The following is a 16,156-nucleotide window of genomic DNA, read 5'->3' as shown; positions in this document are numbered from 1 at the left end:
TGGCTCAGTACCTCATATACTTTCAGTCAAGAAACATGATGGAATTTAAAAGGAGTGCAAATCGTTATTGTAGTTTTTACAGTGTACGAATAACAATGTTATACAAAATTTATAAAAAGTATTATAATAATTATGTTTATCCTATGTATATTTGTAAACAAAAATGCTTATTTACATTTATATACAATTATACATTCAATTGACACAATAGAGGCCAAAATAAAGAAATACGCGTGATCAGTCTTAATATTTATATTTATTTCAATAATAAGTGCTTACATAGTATAATATGGAGGTATTTTAATTGAAATCAAATCCCTTGAATGTCTAAGGAATCATTTATGCATATTTTTACACAATGATAAACAATATCCATGTTTCTCAAGTAGGTATTACTTATCATTGTTAATTAGAATCACTTGTATTCCTTTCTCCTTTCACATTCAGTAATCAATAAACAATTGATATATCATATTTATGTCATTGTGCAAACGCTATTTAGTACTGTTTCCAAATTGTTCTGGTAACTGAAAGACATTTTCCTTTTGGAAATAAGTAAGGCAAATGTTAATGCCCTTCCTCAAAATGTAAATTTGCAAGTAAAGAAACATTTGAAATATCTAAATCTTTTTAAATACAAAAAAATAAACGCAAAAAAAAAGATAGATTATAAAAACAAATAATTATAAACTAAATAATTTTAAAACCAATAACAATATGTAATAAGTAGTAGAATTATTGTGATAAATATGTCTAATAATAGGCACAGTTAAAATATAGATATAGTATATTCATTATTTACTGTTTTATTATGCTACAGAAAGTCGTTGCTACCAGGGAACAGAAATATTTGCGAAATTTTATGAAACCTTTATTTCAAATACTTATTTTTGACAATATATTCATACAATGCTATAGACTATTCGTTATCTTGATTTCTTTACAAATTTTCGTATTTGTATTTCGAACAGAAAAAATACTTTTGCTAAGAAAGAACTTGTAACACATACATAAAAGTTCATTTAAATGTAAGTAATTATAACAAATCAAAAATTTATCCTAAAATAATCTTACTGAGACATCAAAGATTCATTTCTTAATTTTAAACAAAAAATTATTTTGTGTATTTGCTGGCAATTTAATTTTATTAATTATGTACGTTATTCAAGTTCGAACACTTCTATTTTGGGGGAAATGCTGCTTGCATTGAAAATTTATATACGCGAAAAGTATACGCAAACAAAAATATTTTATACCCTGATCGTCAAAATAAAGCTTCCTACATACGTAAAAGTTATCCATCATATATTTTGTACAAATAAGATAAAATTCAATGAGAACAACTTTCCCCAATATACTGTTTAATGATCTTTTTCATATTCAAGGTGCTTTCTGCCAAGAACTTCAATGTACGTTTGTACGCTTGCTTTACAAGAGTATTTGCATACAATTGAGCAACATTTAATACAATGTACCATTAAATCAACAAAGAGTTATTTGTATTATTTGATATTATTTTTAACATTTTTTTGTTATAACGTGCAAGAAATGAACATTTATCTAATTTTAATGAATTACGCGACGTTACAGAACCCTGTGCAAGTCAAGCTCTCAACTTCAAGCATAGTCATGCACTGTGTATAACTTCTGTACGTATTAATATTTGTACACGGTTATAATCTCGGTACAGTTCCCTGATACCAGCGTATTTCTAACATCAGACAGTACAAATATTGTTAGTTTCAATAGTATACACTGTAGATTTTTGTAGTATGCTGTTTACTGCAAACCTACTAAACTTACATTACTAATTTTTTCTTTTTTTTTTATCAGACACGTTTTTTTTTTTCAATGTAAATCATAGTATGAATTTTTTTAATGATATTTCCTTGAACGAGGTGGTGCTGCATACCATGAATTAAATTTCAAGCAAAAATTTATCTCACACAGTAGAAATCTACAATAGTAAAAAAACTAATAAAAATTTGATCACATTAATAGAAGCCTCTTTTTTTTCATAAGTATTCTATATAGTAAAAATCAAATGTCATTAGCATACACATATATTCTCACCTAATATTCTTCACAGAAACATGACCTTATAAATAAGAATCTTGTTTTAGGATAGATCTAAAATACAGAAATCATTAAAATAAAATATTCTTAAAAAAAAAAAAAAAACGGTTTTACTTACAACTTGGCGCAGCTGCAGATTCAAATCTTTTTTGTATCTGATCATAGGTAAATTTAACAAAAGCATCATATTGTTCAGAGAGCTTCATATTCAAAATCTGATCATATTCCTCTCGAATCTGTGTTTCTTGTTCCTTAAGCATACGTTCACAGATCAAACCAACCTATAACATTATTTAATTAACAGTTTTCAACTCATTAACTATGGACCCATTAAATAATGAATGATGTATACTTGTCTGAATGTAAATAAGGGTTTTTCTTTTCCACTAGGGCTATAACTATATGAATTTGAACCACATGCAGATGGGCTTGAAGGACTAGCAGGACCCTCCATATCTGAAGAATCACCACCATTGTTTTGTGGACTAAAATGCAATTGTTTGCGTCGATGCAGTCTCCGAATCTCTTCTCTTATATTGGCAGCCATTTTTTCTATATACAAAAAATATTATATTTTCTTAAAAAAACTGTGACTTCAATGACATTGACACTTTGTCAATAAGTGAAGAATTTAATTTATATAAATTCTATAAATACATAAGTATCTCAATGTATAGAATAAACATTAATAAAATTACATTTATTATAACATATTTTATAAATATTTAAACACAAACTGAAATAACAATAATAACATTTTTAATCAACATTTTCAGATAATTTATTTAAAACGATGTAAAAGCTACAAATAATTTTGGAAAGTATAAACATATTTTAAAATAATGACAAAACATTAAATTAATAAGAAAAAGGAGGGTTCATTCTTAATGTCCGTTACTACATTACCATATGATTTACGCATCTCCCCCTACCAAAACGCCGCACCTTCCCTCCCCCTTTAAACGTTGTGAATTTAAGTTTTAAATCGCTAAAACGATCTAGCCCTCCCTTCTCTGTCATAATGTGGTAAGAAAGAACGAAATGGAAAAAAGAAAAATTAAAAATGGCCGTGGCTTATAGCAATTACCAGGGGTAAGTTTATGGGTTACTTCGCCAAAAGGCGATGGATTTTGTGGCCTGGAATTGGCTTGCGTTGATGTACCGGGAGAGACACACATTGGTACACATCTTCGTCGTTTACTAGGGCGACCATGACTATGCACCGGGTCGAACTCCAAAGATCTCTTTAGAGTGGCGCAGGCCATTTCTCTCGTTTACCGTCCTGTTCACGACTGACACCCAGATTATGGGTTTAGCCCGCTAGTAACGATGATTATGCCGAAAAATACAGCAAAACCACCGTATACGCGCACTGTCTGAATAGATTCTCTAACTGCACTCTAGTTCTTCTGACTTCCTTCGTGCTGATCTCCTCGGATTTCTTCGTACTTTGACTGAGCTGCACCAAAACAAACACTGCGGTAAAACAATATGGCTGGCAACCACGGTTTGTCGGCTAGGAACAACCACGGAACGAATGTCTCAACCATCAAAGCACCATCTTTTCACTGGGCACTGCTTGCATTCCGAAATGTATACGTCGCAGACTCAACTAACCCGAACCCTTCGTTTCTGATTGGTCAATAGGTTGCAAGGTGGCGTCTCTGCATTTCCTCTTTCTGACGTATTTTAATTGAAGTGCGAAAATTAAAGATTTCAATACTGAAATTTTCATTCTTCTCAAAACCGCAGTATTTGATATGCATTTATTAGAATTTTAGGCGCAACGTTAAACTAATCAATCTTCTGACAAAAATGGATTCTTCTCGAAATAAATGTCGTATGCGTTTAAAATGTAATAAGTTGTTTGTTGAATAAAAAAGTTATCAATTCTTGCATTACTCGTGGAATCTTCTTATTTTATTTATATGACATGCCTTAGCTAAAAGATTTCAAATACTTGGGTTTATTAAAGTCACTGTTTACATAATTAAACATTTCTTTTGCCATTAAATTTGAAACGTTTCTCTGAAACGTATGTTCCCTGACACGTACTGTTATGAATATTACGTTTGAAATAACACACTGATAATTTCGAATAGTTAATTAGCTTTTAATGTTTCAATGTATTATCTTCCGTTATAGTAAAGTATTTAATAATTATGTGTCAACGATGGGCAATTTTACAGGTTTGCGAAAATAATTTGGATCTTCGTTTAAAAACGATTTCGTAAAGCATGCGCATAAACTTCTACTTTCTCTGTCTCTATTCACTTGGGGAATTTTAAGCGGTGTCAAGAAGAATTCTACGCCATTCTATATTTACCATTTTTACTGAATTGTTATACGTTTTATCTATTTTCTTGTAGCCCGTCCAAAGAAGCGGCGAACAATGACAACAGTAAGTCCTGTGGTAATAGCAGCTACAGCTAGACATACAGCAACAGTAAGTAAAAAATATGTTTCTAAAGTGTTTCTTTCTTGGTTATATCTGATGGAACATGATTTTTAATTAATTATAAGTTAATTATTGCTGACATAATTTCATTCTACAAACATTAAATGCCAGTAAAATACTTTTTTCTATTCCTGTTCAAATGTTGTATGATACTTATATTTTGTCTGAAAGTAATTCAATATTAGATATTACTTTTTATGACACACATACTGTTACAAAATATGTCCATAAGGACTAATTTTATTAGTTTACATAACACATTATTTCTGTTTCAGCTTATATTTTTTCATGGGCTAGGTGATACAGGGTAAATAATATACTGTTATGTAATAAAATTATAATAATACAACTTTGTGTCTTACATTTGTTTTATTTGTTTTGCAGGCATGGTTGGGCTAGTTCAATGGGTGCAGTAAGATCTCCTCACATTAAAGTTATTTGTCCAACTGCGTATGTATATTTAGATAAAAAATCACCAAGTACTAATAAATGAGAATACTTAGTAGGTTTTTTCTAAATCAGTATGTCATTTAGTTCTATTGTTTTAGGCCTACAATGCCAGTAACATTAAATGCAGGATTTAGAATGCCTTCATGGTAGGTGATACTTATGGAGCTCCTATAGGTCATAAATGTATGAGTAACTTATTGTACCAGTGAGAAAAAATAATTGATATGTTAATAAATTTAGGTTTGATTTACGATCTTTGGAACCAAGTGGACCTGAAGATGAAGAGGGTATCCGTAGAGCTGCAGAAATGGTACATTCCTTAATTGCAGAAGAAGTTGCAGCTGGAATTCCTACACAACGTATTGTTCTGGGTGGTTTTAGTCAGGGTGGTGCTCTTGCTATATACAGTGCTCTCACATTTCCAGAACCTTTAGCTGGTATTATAGCTTTATCAGCTTGGCTTCCATTGCACCAAAAATTTCCTGTTGTATGTATATTTATATTATTTGAATACATTTGATAATTCATGAATATTTATAACATTACATATTTTGTAGGAAGCAATAGGAAATAAAAACACTCCATTGCTACAATGTCATGGTGATTGTGATCCTATAGTGCCGTACAGATGGGGTCAATTAACTGCATCTGTCCTAAAACAATTCATGACACAAACAGAATTTAAAACTTATAGAGGAATGATGCATACATCTTGTGATGAGGTAGGAATAATACATATTATTTCAAATTCTTTATATTCTAACACCTCAGATAGTAATGTTATGAGCATTCTTGCATTAATTTAATTATTAATGATTGTTACTTCCACAGGAAATGCGCGACATGAAGAAATTCATCGAAAAAGTTTTGAAGCCGTAATAGTTATATTAAATATATATTAATGTTTTAAATATTAATCTTATTACTTTATTGTTCTTTATTAAAAATGAATTACTTCCAATTTTACTGCTACTTAATTCTAGCGCTTGATGAAGTAAAGACAGCAGTAGGTGAAAATGTTTAAAATCCTAAACAAAAATCATAATATTAGTATAATATTATTTGGGGTAAATACTTTTTTTTCGTTACCATTTATGTACATTATAATGAATTTTGTCTGTTTTAAGATACCAAAGCCGCTATTATGATACTTCCAGATTTTACTTTTATAATACATATTAGCAATTTTTGACATTTGTGTACCTTATTCTAAATGCTTTACTATGTAAAAGGTAATGATACTAAAGAGTAATACATTACCTTGAATGCATTTTTTTTAGAAGTTTAAGTAACGTTATTTTATTCAGATTATAATACTTTGTTTAAAATGAAATCACTTGGAATTAATAACATAAAGAGAATGAACTAATTAACAAGTAATTTATTTTTAAACAAAGTTGCCGTCTCCTAATAGATGTACTAATTCTAGTTGGTTTAGTTCTGGTTTAACAGCTTCCATAAAGATTTTCGATGCTAGTATATTTAAATAAAAATCTTAATTTGTATATTATAGTGGTTACAAACTTTTAAACATTCTTTATAATTTGTACATTTTATATACGTTATACGTCATGTACAAACACTGCTACTTAAAAAATAACTTTTGTAGAGATGTTGTCTAGAAGACAGTAATATGGTCGTGTAATCTGTGATTACAAAATATAGTTTTAAAAACAACAAACTTGGTACTTCTTGATAGATAGCATATCATAAATGCTAATCGTAAAAAAATACGTATATCAGGTATGATACCATTGGCAAGTGTATAGTACAGGATTGCTACTCTTCCAGTACTTGTTTTAGATTTAATTAAATGTTACTATTAAGAACAGAAAGGATTATCATAATTCGTGAAAAAGTATTTAAATGAAAAGCAATATTAGTGATGTAATAAAACATAAGAATGATCATTTGTAACATTCACTTGTATTATTAAAACAGAACGAATCATGCTCATTACACAATTATTTTTCTTTGTTTAATACTTTGTACGAAAACAACTGATTGTATAATTGATTTTTCTGTAATAGTACTATCTCTCAGAGCAAAACTATTATTTTCTTTGTTGCATCTGAACTTCCCAACTAAATCAGAGTACGGCTGTGATTTAATGTCCAGGTTATCATATGATAGCCTTATCATTTAAATATGCAAAAGCATATTTTAGTTATTGAAATTCAGTTAAATAATTTATTCTTCTGTAGAGTATGATAAAAAATAAAATAACATTCAATACTATGAAAGTATCCTTCATTAGTATGTCCATTATTTATTTAAATTCTTAATTTATGGTAAAAAATGATTACTATATTTGTCTGAATAAATTTGTTGTTATTATCAACATTTGCATGTAGATTAGCAAGACAACTGCATTGTTACTAAAGCGTTTAAATACCCTCTGTTTGTATTCTGCAAAGGTTATGGTTTTACTCGATATTTTATTATACGTAATTAATAAATAACAATTCGTAAACACGTTTTAATTACTCGGAAAGTATAATTGTAAGAAAAATTTTCAATCAATTCCATGTATTTATATATTATTTGGTGAAATACATTCCTGTATGCATATTGTTAAGTCATCGTAAGGAATAAAATACATACAATTTGTTTATAGGTCATATAAACGCTTTTTACGTATTTGTATTATTCTTCAAATCAGAAGAACTAACTTTTTTATATCATGGAAAATGATGATATCCTAAGTTTTGCAGAAAATGGAATGTTAAAAGTGATACTAAATCAACCAAGAAGAAAAAATGCTATTACTATTCCGGTAAGTTGTTTTTTTCTGTAATAATAAACATACTACAAAAATAAGTTTTAAATATTGATTATGTACAGATGTATAAAAAGTTGATACAAATTTTACACGATTCTATTCAAGACAGTAGCCTGTATGTAGTAGTTTTAACTGGTACTGGAAGTTTTTTTAGTAGTGGAAACGATTTCAATTCTTTACTAATGGAAGTAGATAATCTTGATCTCGAAGATGTTTCAAATACTTTTAAGTAAGTGATTATATATTTGTTAGTTGTTTAAATTCTTTCGTGTATCTAAACTGACATTATTTTTTAGAAAATTTGTGGATACATTAATTTCATATCCTAAACTTTTAATAGCTATTGTAAATGGTCCAGCAATTGGAATTGCAGTAACATTCCTTCCATTATTTGATATGGTGTATACCTCGGATACGGTAATATTTATCTGTAAAATAAAATAATTTATTATATTTAGTAATCTATAAGGACTCTATAAATACTTGTATAATATTACAGGCTTACTTCCGAACACCATTCACAGACTTAGGCCTTTCTGCAGAAGGATGCTCTACATATACATTTCCTAAGATATTTGGGCATTCCAAGGTATTTAAAAATCATTATTTTACTTGTGATTTTTTACTTGTAACTCTTTTTTAGGCTGGTGATATGTTATATTTGGGTTATAAAATGTCAGCTTTTGAAGCTAAACAATATGGTTTAGTTAGTGAAGTATATAAAGAGGGATGTATAGACGAAGTTTGGACATATTTAAAGAAGTTACCTCAACTTTCATCAGAAGTATATTTCAATATAATTTGTTTTTATGTAAAATATGGATGGTATAATTATTTTAAATAAACTAATTCTTTTTCAGTCAATACTTGCAATTAAATCCTTAGTTAAAAGATGGAATGAAAAAGTATTGTTGGAAGTTAATGTTGAAGAATCAAAGGAACTTTTAAAACGTATACAAACTTCTGATTTCTCAGAGAGAATCATGAATATGCTATTACACAAAAACAAACTTTAAAAATTTCTTAATATAATTAAGCTAATATAAAAACTTTTATTTGTTTATTATAGAATTTTTCATTATAAAAGTTATGTTATTAGATATTTCTAATAGCATAGCTTCCTAAAAAATAATAAAAATAATTATTACCAATATCTCATATTACAGTTTAATGATAAATCGTTCTTACTTGAAGTATTTTATTCGGAACTGGCTGCTGATAATGTTCCCATTTTGAAAGTTGGTTAATGGTTAAATTTGGTAGAGGTGCTTTACTGTTTAAAAAAAATTGATATTCCCGTTCATTATCTTGATGTAACATTTGAGGTGCCTTTTCTACTTTATTACAACCATTACAAGAACATTCCATCAAATCATGTGTTAAACAATTTGTATCTGTTGTTAACGTAAATAAATCCTACAAATTTTGTAATGATTGTTAATATTTTGTAAACTACAAGTGTATATATTTTTAATGAACAAACCTTTAATTCAGTCATAGATAATTTAAGAGAAGCAAAACTATTTGAGTCCACTACAGTTTCACTTAATCCTGCTTTACTGATTTGTCTTTGAAAAATCTTTTCTTCAATTGTGCCTGCTGTTAGTAATCTACATATTTTTTACAATATTATGAAATTGTTTATAAATCGTTTTTACAGTTATTAAAAATTTTAAATAATCGAACCTTAATATGTAAACATCTTTTTTCTGACCATCTCTCCAGATTCTTGCCATAGCTTGAGAATCAGATGCTGGATTCCAATCCGAATCGAACAGTATAAGTCTAGATGCCCCAAATAAGTTTAGTCCAACTCCACCAGCTTTTGCACTTAGTAAAAATATTTCTATAAAAATTACATCAATATTAACAAAGTGTTACGAGTTAAATATTTCACGCTGTTAACTGTATGTACTAACTATTGTTATCATTCTTTGAATTGAATCGTTCGATGATCTTAGATCTTGTTGTAACTGGTGTACTTCCATCTAATCTAAGGAAGTGCAAACCTTCTGTATTACAAACAGTTTCTAGTATGTCTAGTGTTTGTGTGAAGTATGAAATTAATACCAATTTTTCGTCTGTATTTTTTAAATTTTTCATCAACGTATGTACAAGCGAAATTTTTCCACAATATTCTGTTTTCGACATATTTGTATAATTATTTATATTAGGGGTTCTACTTAAATTTTTTAAATCATTATGCAGAAACTCATTCTTGTCATTATAAAATAATTTCGGATGATTACAAATTTTTTTAAGAGTCGTTATCACCGTTAAGTGTGGAATATTATTATTTGGTAGTATACTTTTATTGAACCATGTATCCGTAACTAGCGAATACAACTTCTCTTGTTCTTTTGATAAACGACAAAACACAATTAATTCGTGTTTGGATGGTAAATACTTATTAATTATTTCTTGTGTGCGTCTTAAAATAAAACATTTTGTTTTTTCGTGTAATTCACTGGCCCTTTCAGTTCCCAGAGATACAACACTATCTGGTGCGTGAGGACATCGTGATGCTACGATAGGATTTTCATAATAATTTTTAAAGTCATAATTGCTACCCAAAATACTGGGATTTACGAAATTAACTAAAGCAAAAAATTCTTGTAAATCATTCTGTATTGGAGTTCCAGTCAATAGAATTCTTCTTTTGCAATTTATGTTATTTAAAATCTAAAACAGTATAATATATTGATCCTACTGCTTTATGTTTTTTTAAATAATAATTCTTAATTTTACCTTTGCTGCTTTTATATCATTGTTTTTTAATCTGTGTCCTTCATCACATACAATTAAATCAAAATTTATTTGTTCAAGTTCTTCTTCACACCTAATAAGCATATCATAACTAATAATTATCACTGAATTCCTTGCCTGTTTTTTGAAGTCTTTTGGCTTGTTTTTGGCATTTACAACATATGGACAGAGTCTATGAAAACCCAACCAATGTTTAAATTCTTTGTTCCAATTATTACACAGGCTACTAGGAGTTACTATTAGTACATTTTTTAATATTGGTTTTCCATATGGTCCTTTCTTCAATAATGTCCAGATAAGTGTAATACATTGCAATGTTTTGCCAAGACCCATTTCATCAGCCAAAATTGCACCATAGTAATTGCATGTCTTTAATCCCATGATACATTCATATAAAAATATAATACCGTGACGCTGATGTGGTCTAAGTACATTTACTAAACAAGCATCTACAGATACTTCTATTTCATTTTCTGGTGTTTCATCTTCCATCCAACTTTTTGAAGCATAAATAGCTGGCATTACCAGTGGATCATATATCAATTTCAACCCTTTTATTCAACATCAATGTTAATATTGTTATAATATTATAAAGTTTGACTTTTATAAAAATTTCTTTGTCATAACAAACCTTGTTGTAACAAATTAAATGGAATGTATGGGCCAGAATTTGTAGATTTGAATTTCTTTTTAGGTGGTTCTGGAATAGTTTCCTTGGGAACTTCATTTAATATAGATTTTGTACACAATACTTTATCAACTATCTGCGAAACATGATGTATTAATTTCATATGCTAGCAATTTATATGTATTTGCTTTTACCTCAATTTCCTTATTTCCCATATACATTCTAAAACCTTCTACTAGAATTTTTGGATTAACTACACTTGTATGAATTACATTATCCTCTGTATCCTATAAATGTATAATGTAAAACTATATAATCTGTCCATCAATTTAGTAATCTAGAATTATATATAGCCCACTTGGATGTATTACCTTTAAGATTGCATGTTTTCCCTTAACTTCCAAAATTCCATCATCTTCCCATTTTTTATGTTTCCTTGTTGATTGTTTACCGATTACTACATTAAAAACCCTAAAAAGAAACATAACCATTTAACAATTAAATCAAATTATTATTGTAATAAATCGACATTAATATACAAACATTTTTTCAGCAGGTGTAGCTGAATTTTCTACATTAGCTACATTATCCTTGTCTTTGTTTGTGTTGATCACATCATTTTCTTTCTGTATTGTTGTACAGCTTTTTTCAGGTTTCTTTAATAAATTAAGTATTTTCGAAGTACTTCTAACAGAAGTTTGTCCAGTATTTTCTGGCAATTTATTATCATTTTCCACATTTTCTTTTGATTTAGTACCTGTTGATTGTTGGTGTTTTAAGATGGATTTAAAATCTCTGATTCGGCTATTCCGATACATAATAAATGCGTATATAATACTTTATTGAAGATATTTTACACTTAAAATATATAATAATATGATATCGAATGATATTAAATAAATTGTTGTGATTTCATCTGAGGTTGATCTATTTGTAACTTAAGAGTGAAATCTGTGTTCCCGCGTTAAAGGACGAGTTCAAAAAGAATGTATTTTATATATAATCATTTGAAAAAATCATATTTTACATGTAGAATTATAAATGAAATAAGTTAGACAATGAAAGAAAAGTTTAATCTTGCAATGACATAAAATAGCTATACAAAATGTAATTCTTCAAGAATATTTATCGTTATCGTTAACAACCTGAAGGTTGTCCTCATGAAGCATTAATGTGTGCCAGTGTGAATGCATGTCTGTATGTCCTATCTAATTTGTGAATGTATAGTATGTAGTACTAACTTACGTATCATATTTGTAAAATTTCACAGTGGAAATGTTTGCACGAGCATAAGTATGCGTCGTTAAATTATTTCAATTTTGAAGGATAAGATGTTTCCAGAAGAATATGGTGCTTCCAAATAAGGTAGGTGGAAACATTAACGCGTATAAACAATAAATTCATAAACAAACAAAAACACTATAATTTATATATGTGGTCTTTTTCAGAGGTTCTATCATAGATGAAGGAATTAATTTGACGAAGTCGTAAAATCATCTTCGACAAACGAACGAAAAAGATGTATTGCCTACAGTGGTTAATTCCTGTGTTGCTGATACCAAGCCAGTAAATCCAGCGCTACTACAAACTTATCTTATGTTTATGACACTTTATTTAATTGGATTCTTCCTAGAACGAAAACCATGCACTGTTTGTAGTTTAGTATTTCTTGTCGCAGTTTTACTGAATTGTTATAGTGGTACTGGTAATTGTATACTTTGGAGCACAAATTGTGATACAGTGAAATGTGACAATAGTTAAGGTTATTAGAATATTCATTTTAGATTTAACAATTGTTTTTACCTTCATTTTTGTTTTAGAAGAATATAGCTAATTATTTATCAATGATAACTATAACTTATTAATAAAATTTATACATCTGTGTGTACGCATACTCGTATGCATGTATGAATTTTGTTATGTGTACATAAATATGACACTTGATTCAATCATAACTCCTAACAATTTTTGCAAATGATATGCGTATTTATATATGTACATACATTAGTATGTACATGTATATATACTCACACTCATCTTTATTCATATAAGATGTAAGGATATACAAAACTACTAGGCCATAAAACATTTTGCATGAAATTAAAAAACTTCCTTGCGTAAGATCATTACATTTTAAGTTTGAAAGATTATTAAGATATATTTTTTTGTAGATATATTTAAATGTAATTCCATTTACTTTGATCTTATTGTCTGATTATACAGTGTACATAAAATTATTTTTGATCTAGAGAATTTGATTTTCTTTATATATTGTATACTTCGAAGTTAAGATATTTACTAATTACTTAATTAAAATAAATGTTTGCTTCACAAATTTTATAAGCAATATTTATTGTTACTTGAGTTTAAATTGAATGTTCTTTCGCTTTGTGAATAGTCTTCGGATGTAATGATTATGTACTAACTGCCAATTTTATTGAATTCAGAATCCAGAATAAGCTTAATTACAGTTATTTTAAATATTCTGGACAATTAATTGAGCAATATAACTATAAAGTTTATTGATGCAATATGAAGTTTTATGAATGTAAGATTAGGATACATATTAAATATGACAAGCAATAGAAAAGCACATTGTGCTAAAATGTAAAGATGAAGCTAATGAACTCTAAAAGCATACTGATTATATGCTGAGTTTGAAAACTTTTACCTTGTTTGTAAAATGATTGTATATTTATTTTATTAAGCATAGTAAATAGAGGAAATTTAATACATTAGTTCAGAATTCTGTACATAAGTCATTAGTAAATGTAACTTTCAGTTCAGTGCAGGTATTAGTATTTTATTACAACAATGGAAGAAATATACAAAATGTTGCTACAGCAATTAATTAGAATACTATTAAAGAATTGTATGTTTCAAATAACTATAAAAAGGAAGCCTACAATGTACTGCCAATATGTTTAAATTTATCATTTGAATCAATAGACAAAAATACAAAAAAATGCTTTCTTAATATAGTAAAATAATTGAAAATTATTTTAACATGAATACATATCTGTGATGTTTGGAGTTCCATGCATACATGTCTTGTCAACAACAACATATGTACCTATAGTAAATTTATAGTTTCTCAGTCTTAAAATTGTAAATGAATTGTCTACTACTTGCTTCCATTTATGATTTTTAATGTTAATAATAAATGGAATAATCATCAAATTTGTAAGTAAATGTACATTTGTATAATGTTATAGGAAAGAAACTATTATACATAATTATTACAGCATACTTGTTTTAACTTTTTCCATTTATCTCATTAAGATTTATTAACAGATAGGTAAGATTAATAATAAAAGCAGAGAGGAACAGAGTGCTCATTTGTTGTAAACGCGAGCACTCATTAGCGAAAGGAAGTGACGTAATGAGTCAGACTTGCGCACATTGTCGATAACGAAGATTCTGATTGGTCAAAATTGGATGGCAACTTCCATTGGTGGAAATTTAAAATTGTCATTCAAAACTTTAATACTAAACGTTTACATCAAAAATACACAAGAAACAGCTGCGTAATACATCTTGTTAACTTCTTTAAAATACCCATCTTGCTTTAAGCATTAGTTGTTTGTAATTAACTAACGAATAAAGAGAAAAATTAATTTTTTGTGTGCTAATATGGAAGTCTGCGTTTTTGCATATGCTAAGTAGTTCTATGCAGTGATAAATATGTACAGTATAAAAAAGGATGAATGAGATAATAATACTATTATGTTAGGAAAGATTTATTTATTTTACATTAAAATATTATTGTGGTTTACCACGGCCGAAACCACCGCGGAATTCAACATCGCCTGTACCTGCACCAACATCAGCTTTTTATCACCAGGACCAGCTGGTCCTCCGGGTCCTCGTCTATATCCAGCACGATCTTCTGTGGGCCTAGATGCTTCACTTCTTGCACCTGTTGCAGGTCGCGGCCTTGTTGTTTCTGACCTAGTTTGTCTCTTAAGGGTTGAAGGTACAATTTCTGGAGGTAAATGCAAATATCCGCGCAAATATTCAATACCTTCGTTCGTCAAGTACCAATAAAAATGTCTCCAAGCAAATTGTTCCTTCACATATCCCCTAGATTTCAAAGACTAAAAACATAAACTCAGTTTTAATAATAGAATCCATTAAATAATGAATTAAAAGATGCATAAATAGTTACCTGCATTGCTTTAATAACTTGAAGGTTTGGAATAGATTCCAATTCTGGATGTTTTGGTGCATGGTAATCCTTTTTTGCAACCATAACTCCTTCTTTAAAGAGATATTCGTAGATTGCTACACGATTCTTTTTTGGCATCAACATCCTAAAAACAATAAAACATTGATATAGAAATCAATTATCATTATTCTACATACACTAATCATCTGGAAGTATACACAAAAGCAGAAGGTTCATTGATCATAATATATGATGTAAAATCAAAAACAACTAAACAATTTTATAGGTTATAAAATACCTTCGCGACTTCAACACTTTATAAGAAGAATAATTAACATTTTTAATATAAAAATACTATCTTCATAACAGTTAGTACAATATTTGAATCCAATAGAATAATACATATTTGTATTAACAGCGAAAGAACAGAAATATTCTTTTAGGTTAAGTCTATGGTGTCAATGTTGTTAAATACCATAATAGTTGAAAATATTAATCATATAAAGATTCTTCAATTTCGCAAAGATTACAGAATTTAACAAACCTTCTACTTTTTTATATAATACAAATATAAAAATGATTAAAACAGATTCTGTGAGAAATTTAACATACTTGACGTTTCAACGCAAGCCTTTTATCGGAAAGAACCTTTTCATCCATTCGATATTCCACATGCACGAATCGATATATCGCTCGAGACTAACCGGAAGTAAGAATCGTTTAGTGAAAATAGTTGTTCAACATTTTTAAAAATGTTAATTATATATAAATTGTAAAATAAATAAGCTGTTTTATTATACTTTGTAATTACTTTAATACAGTACAATA

The 16,156-nt window shown here is 28.5% G+C and overlaps 6 protein-coding genes across 12 annotated transcripts; 3 read left to right on the top strand and 3 right to left on the bottom strand.

Annotated features, from left to right (window-relative positions):
- Positions 1–237: 237 nt before the first annotated feature.
- On the bottom strand, positions 238–3,697 carry LOC114871601 (akirin-2). The gene is made up of 5 exons (XM_029177710.2): positions 3,164–3,697; positions 2,429–2,628; positions 2,195–2,357; positions 2,074–2,130; positions 238–1,957 (listed from the first exon to the last, which is right to left on the bottom strand). The coding sequence occupies exons 1-4, from the start codon at positions 3,339–3,341 to the stop codon at positions 2,120–2,122; spliced, it is 552 nt and encodes a 183-aa protein (XP_029033543.1). The 5' UTR covers positions 3,342–3,697; the 3' UTR covers positions 238–1,957; positions 2,074–2,119.
- A 426-nt stretch (positions 3,698–4,123) lies between these two features.
- Positions 4,124–6,948, top strand: LOC114871679 (acyl-protein thioesterase 1). Its single transcript, XM_029177884.2, has 8 exons — positions 4,124–4,265; positions 4,446–4,522; positions 4,810–4,841; positions 4,919–4,984; positions 5,083–5,130; positions 5,225–5,471; positions 5,542–5,706; positions 5,816–6,948. Exons 1-8 carry the CDS (start codon positions 4,193–4,195, stop codon positions 5,861–5,863), a joined length of 756 nt encoding a protein of 251 aa, XP_029033717.1. The 5' UTR covers positions 4,124–4,192; the 3' UTR covers positions 5,864–6,948.
- Positions 6,760–8,827, top strand: LOC114871678 (enoyl-CoA delta isomerase 3, peroxisomal-like). 6 transcript variants are annotated; one of them, XM_029177882.2, is made up of 7 exons: positions 6,760–6,842; positions 7,602–7,760; positions 7,829–7,995; positions 8,063–8,183; positions 8,266–8,355; positions 8,410–8,550; positions 8,627–8,827. In XM_029177882.2, exons 2-7 carry the CDS (start codon positions 7,668–7,670, stop codon positions 8,780–8,782), a joined length of 768 nt encoding a protein of 255 aa, XP_029033715.1. In that variant the 5' UTR covers positions 6,760–6,842; positions 7,602–7,667; the 3' UTR covers positions 8,783–8,827. The 6 variants fall into 6 exon arrangements, with proteins under 6 accessions (XP_029033715.1, XP_029033714.1, XP_029033713.1 ...); XM_029177881.2 differs by having other exon boundaries at positions 6,788–6,871; XM_029177880.2 differs by having other exon boundaries at positions 6,797–6,881.
- Positions 8,828–8,930: 103 nt separating this feature from the next.
- LOC114871564 (DNA repair and recombination protein RAD54B-like) lies at positions 8,931–12,489 on the bottom strand. 2 transcript variants are annotated; one of them, XM_029177637.2, is made up of 10 exons: positions 12,406–12,489; positions 11,704–11,917; positions 11,532–11,631; positions 11,355–11,447; positions 11,164–11,296; positions 10,515–11,083; positions 9,686–10,448; positions 9,453–9,612; positions 9,250–9,376; positions 8,931–9,182 (listed from the first exon to the last, which is right to left on the bottom strand). In XM_029177637.2, exons 1-10 carry the CDS (start codon positions 12,410–12,412, stop codon positions 8,934–8,936), a joined length of 2,415 nt encoding a protein of 804 aa, XP_029033470.1. In that variant the 5' UTR covers positions 12,413–12,489; the 3' UTR covers positions 8,931–8,933. The 2 variants fall into 2 exon arrangements, with proteins under 2 accessions (XP_029033470.1, XP_029033469.1); XM_029177636.2 differs by lacking the exon at positions 12,406–12,489 and having other exon boundaries at positions 11,704–12,250.
- Positions 12,402–14,407, top strand: LOC114871681 (bladder cancer-associated protein). Its single transcript, XM_029177885.2, is given in 3 exon segments — positions 12,402–12,525; positions 12,609–12,719; positions 12,722–14,407. Coding segments are annotated over 2 exon segments (240 nt in total). The 5' UTR covers positions 12,402–12,525; positions 12,609–12,679; the 3' UTR covers positions 12,922–14,407.
- A 477-nt stretch (positions 14,408–14,884) lies between these two features.
- LOC114871576 (40S ribosomal protein S10-like) lies at positions 14,885–16,027 on the bottom strand. The gene is given in 4 exon segments (XM_029177665.2): positions 14,885–14,990; positions 14,993–15,257; positions 15,329–15,473; positions 15,941–16,027. Coding segments are annotated over 3 exon segments (477 nt in total). The 5' UTR covers position 15,473; positions 15,941–16,027; the 3' UTR covers positions 14,885–14,922.
- Positions 16,028–16,156: the final 129 nt, after the last annotated feature.

Source organism: Osmia bicornis, chromosome 6 (genome assembly GCF_907164935.1).
Source record: "Osmia bicornis bicornis chromosome 6, iOsmBic2.1, whole genome shotgun sequence".
In the NCBI taxonomy this organism is placed as follows: domain Eukaryota; kingdom Metazoa; phylum Arthropoda; class Insecta; order Hymenoptera; family Megachilidae; genus Osmia; species Osmia bicornis.
The sequence above is the reverse complement of the archived record's forward strand: the minus strand, read 5'-3'. Positions and strand labels throughout refer to the sequence as shown.

Coding starts and splice junctions, on each gene's coding strand:
- LOC114871679 (XM_029177884.2), top strand. CDS start 4,193: ATGTTTCAATGTATTATCTTCCGTTATAGTAAAGTATTTAATAATTAT. Junction 4,523..4,809: donor CAGCTAGACATACAGCAACA/GTAAGTAAAAAA, acceptor TTTCTGTTTCAG/CTTATATTTTTTCATGGGCT. Junction 4,842..4,918: donor CATGGGCTAGGTGATACAGG/GTAAATAATATA, acceptor TTTGTTTTGCAG/GCATGGTTGGGCTAGTTCAA.
- LOC114871601 (XM_029177710.2), bottom strand. CDS start 3,341: ATGGCCTGCGCCACTCTAAAGAGATCTTTGGAGTTCGACCCGGTGCAT. Junction 2,629..3,163: donor AACCCATAAACTTACCCCTG/GTAATTGCTATA, acceptor TTTTGTATATAG/AAAAAATGGCTGCCAATATA. Junction 2,358..2,428: donor CCTTATTTACATTCAGACAA/GTATACATCATT, acceptor ATAATGTTATAG/GTTGGTTTGATCTGTGAACG.
- LOC114871564 (XM_029177636.2), bottom strand. CDS start 11,978: ATGTATCGGAATAGCCGAATCAGAGATTTTAAATCCATCTTAAAACAC. Junction 11,632..11,703: donor GCTACACCTGCTGAAAAAAT/GTTTGTATATTA, acceptor GTTTCTTTTTAG/GGTTTTTAATGTAGTAATCG. Junction 9,183..9,249: donor TATCTATGACTGAATTAAAG/GTTTGTTCATTA, acceptor CAAAATTTGTAG/GATTTATTTACGTTAACAAC.
- LOC114871678 (XM_029177882.2), top strand. CDS start 7,668: ATGGAAAATGATGATATCCTAAGTTTTGCAGAAAATGGAATGTTAAAA. Junction 7,761..7,828: donor AAAATGCTATTACTATTCCG/GTAAGTTGTTTT, acceptor GATTATGTACAG/ATGTATAAAAAGTTGATACA. Junction 8,356..8,409: donor AGATATTTGGGCATTCCAAG/GTATTTAAAAAT, acceptor ACTCTTTTTTAG/GCTGGTGATATGTTATATTT.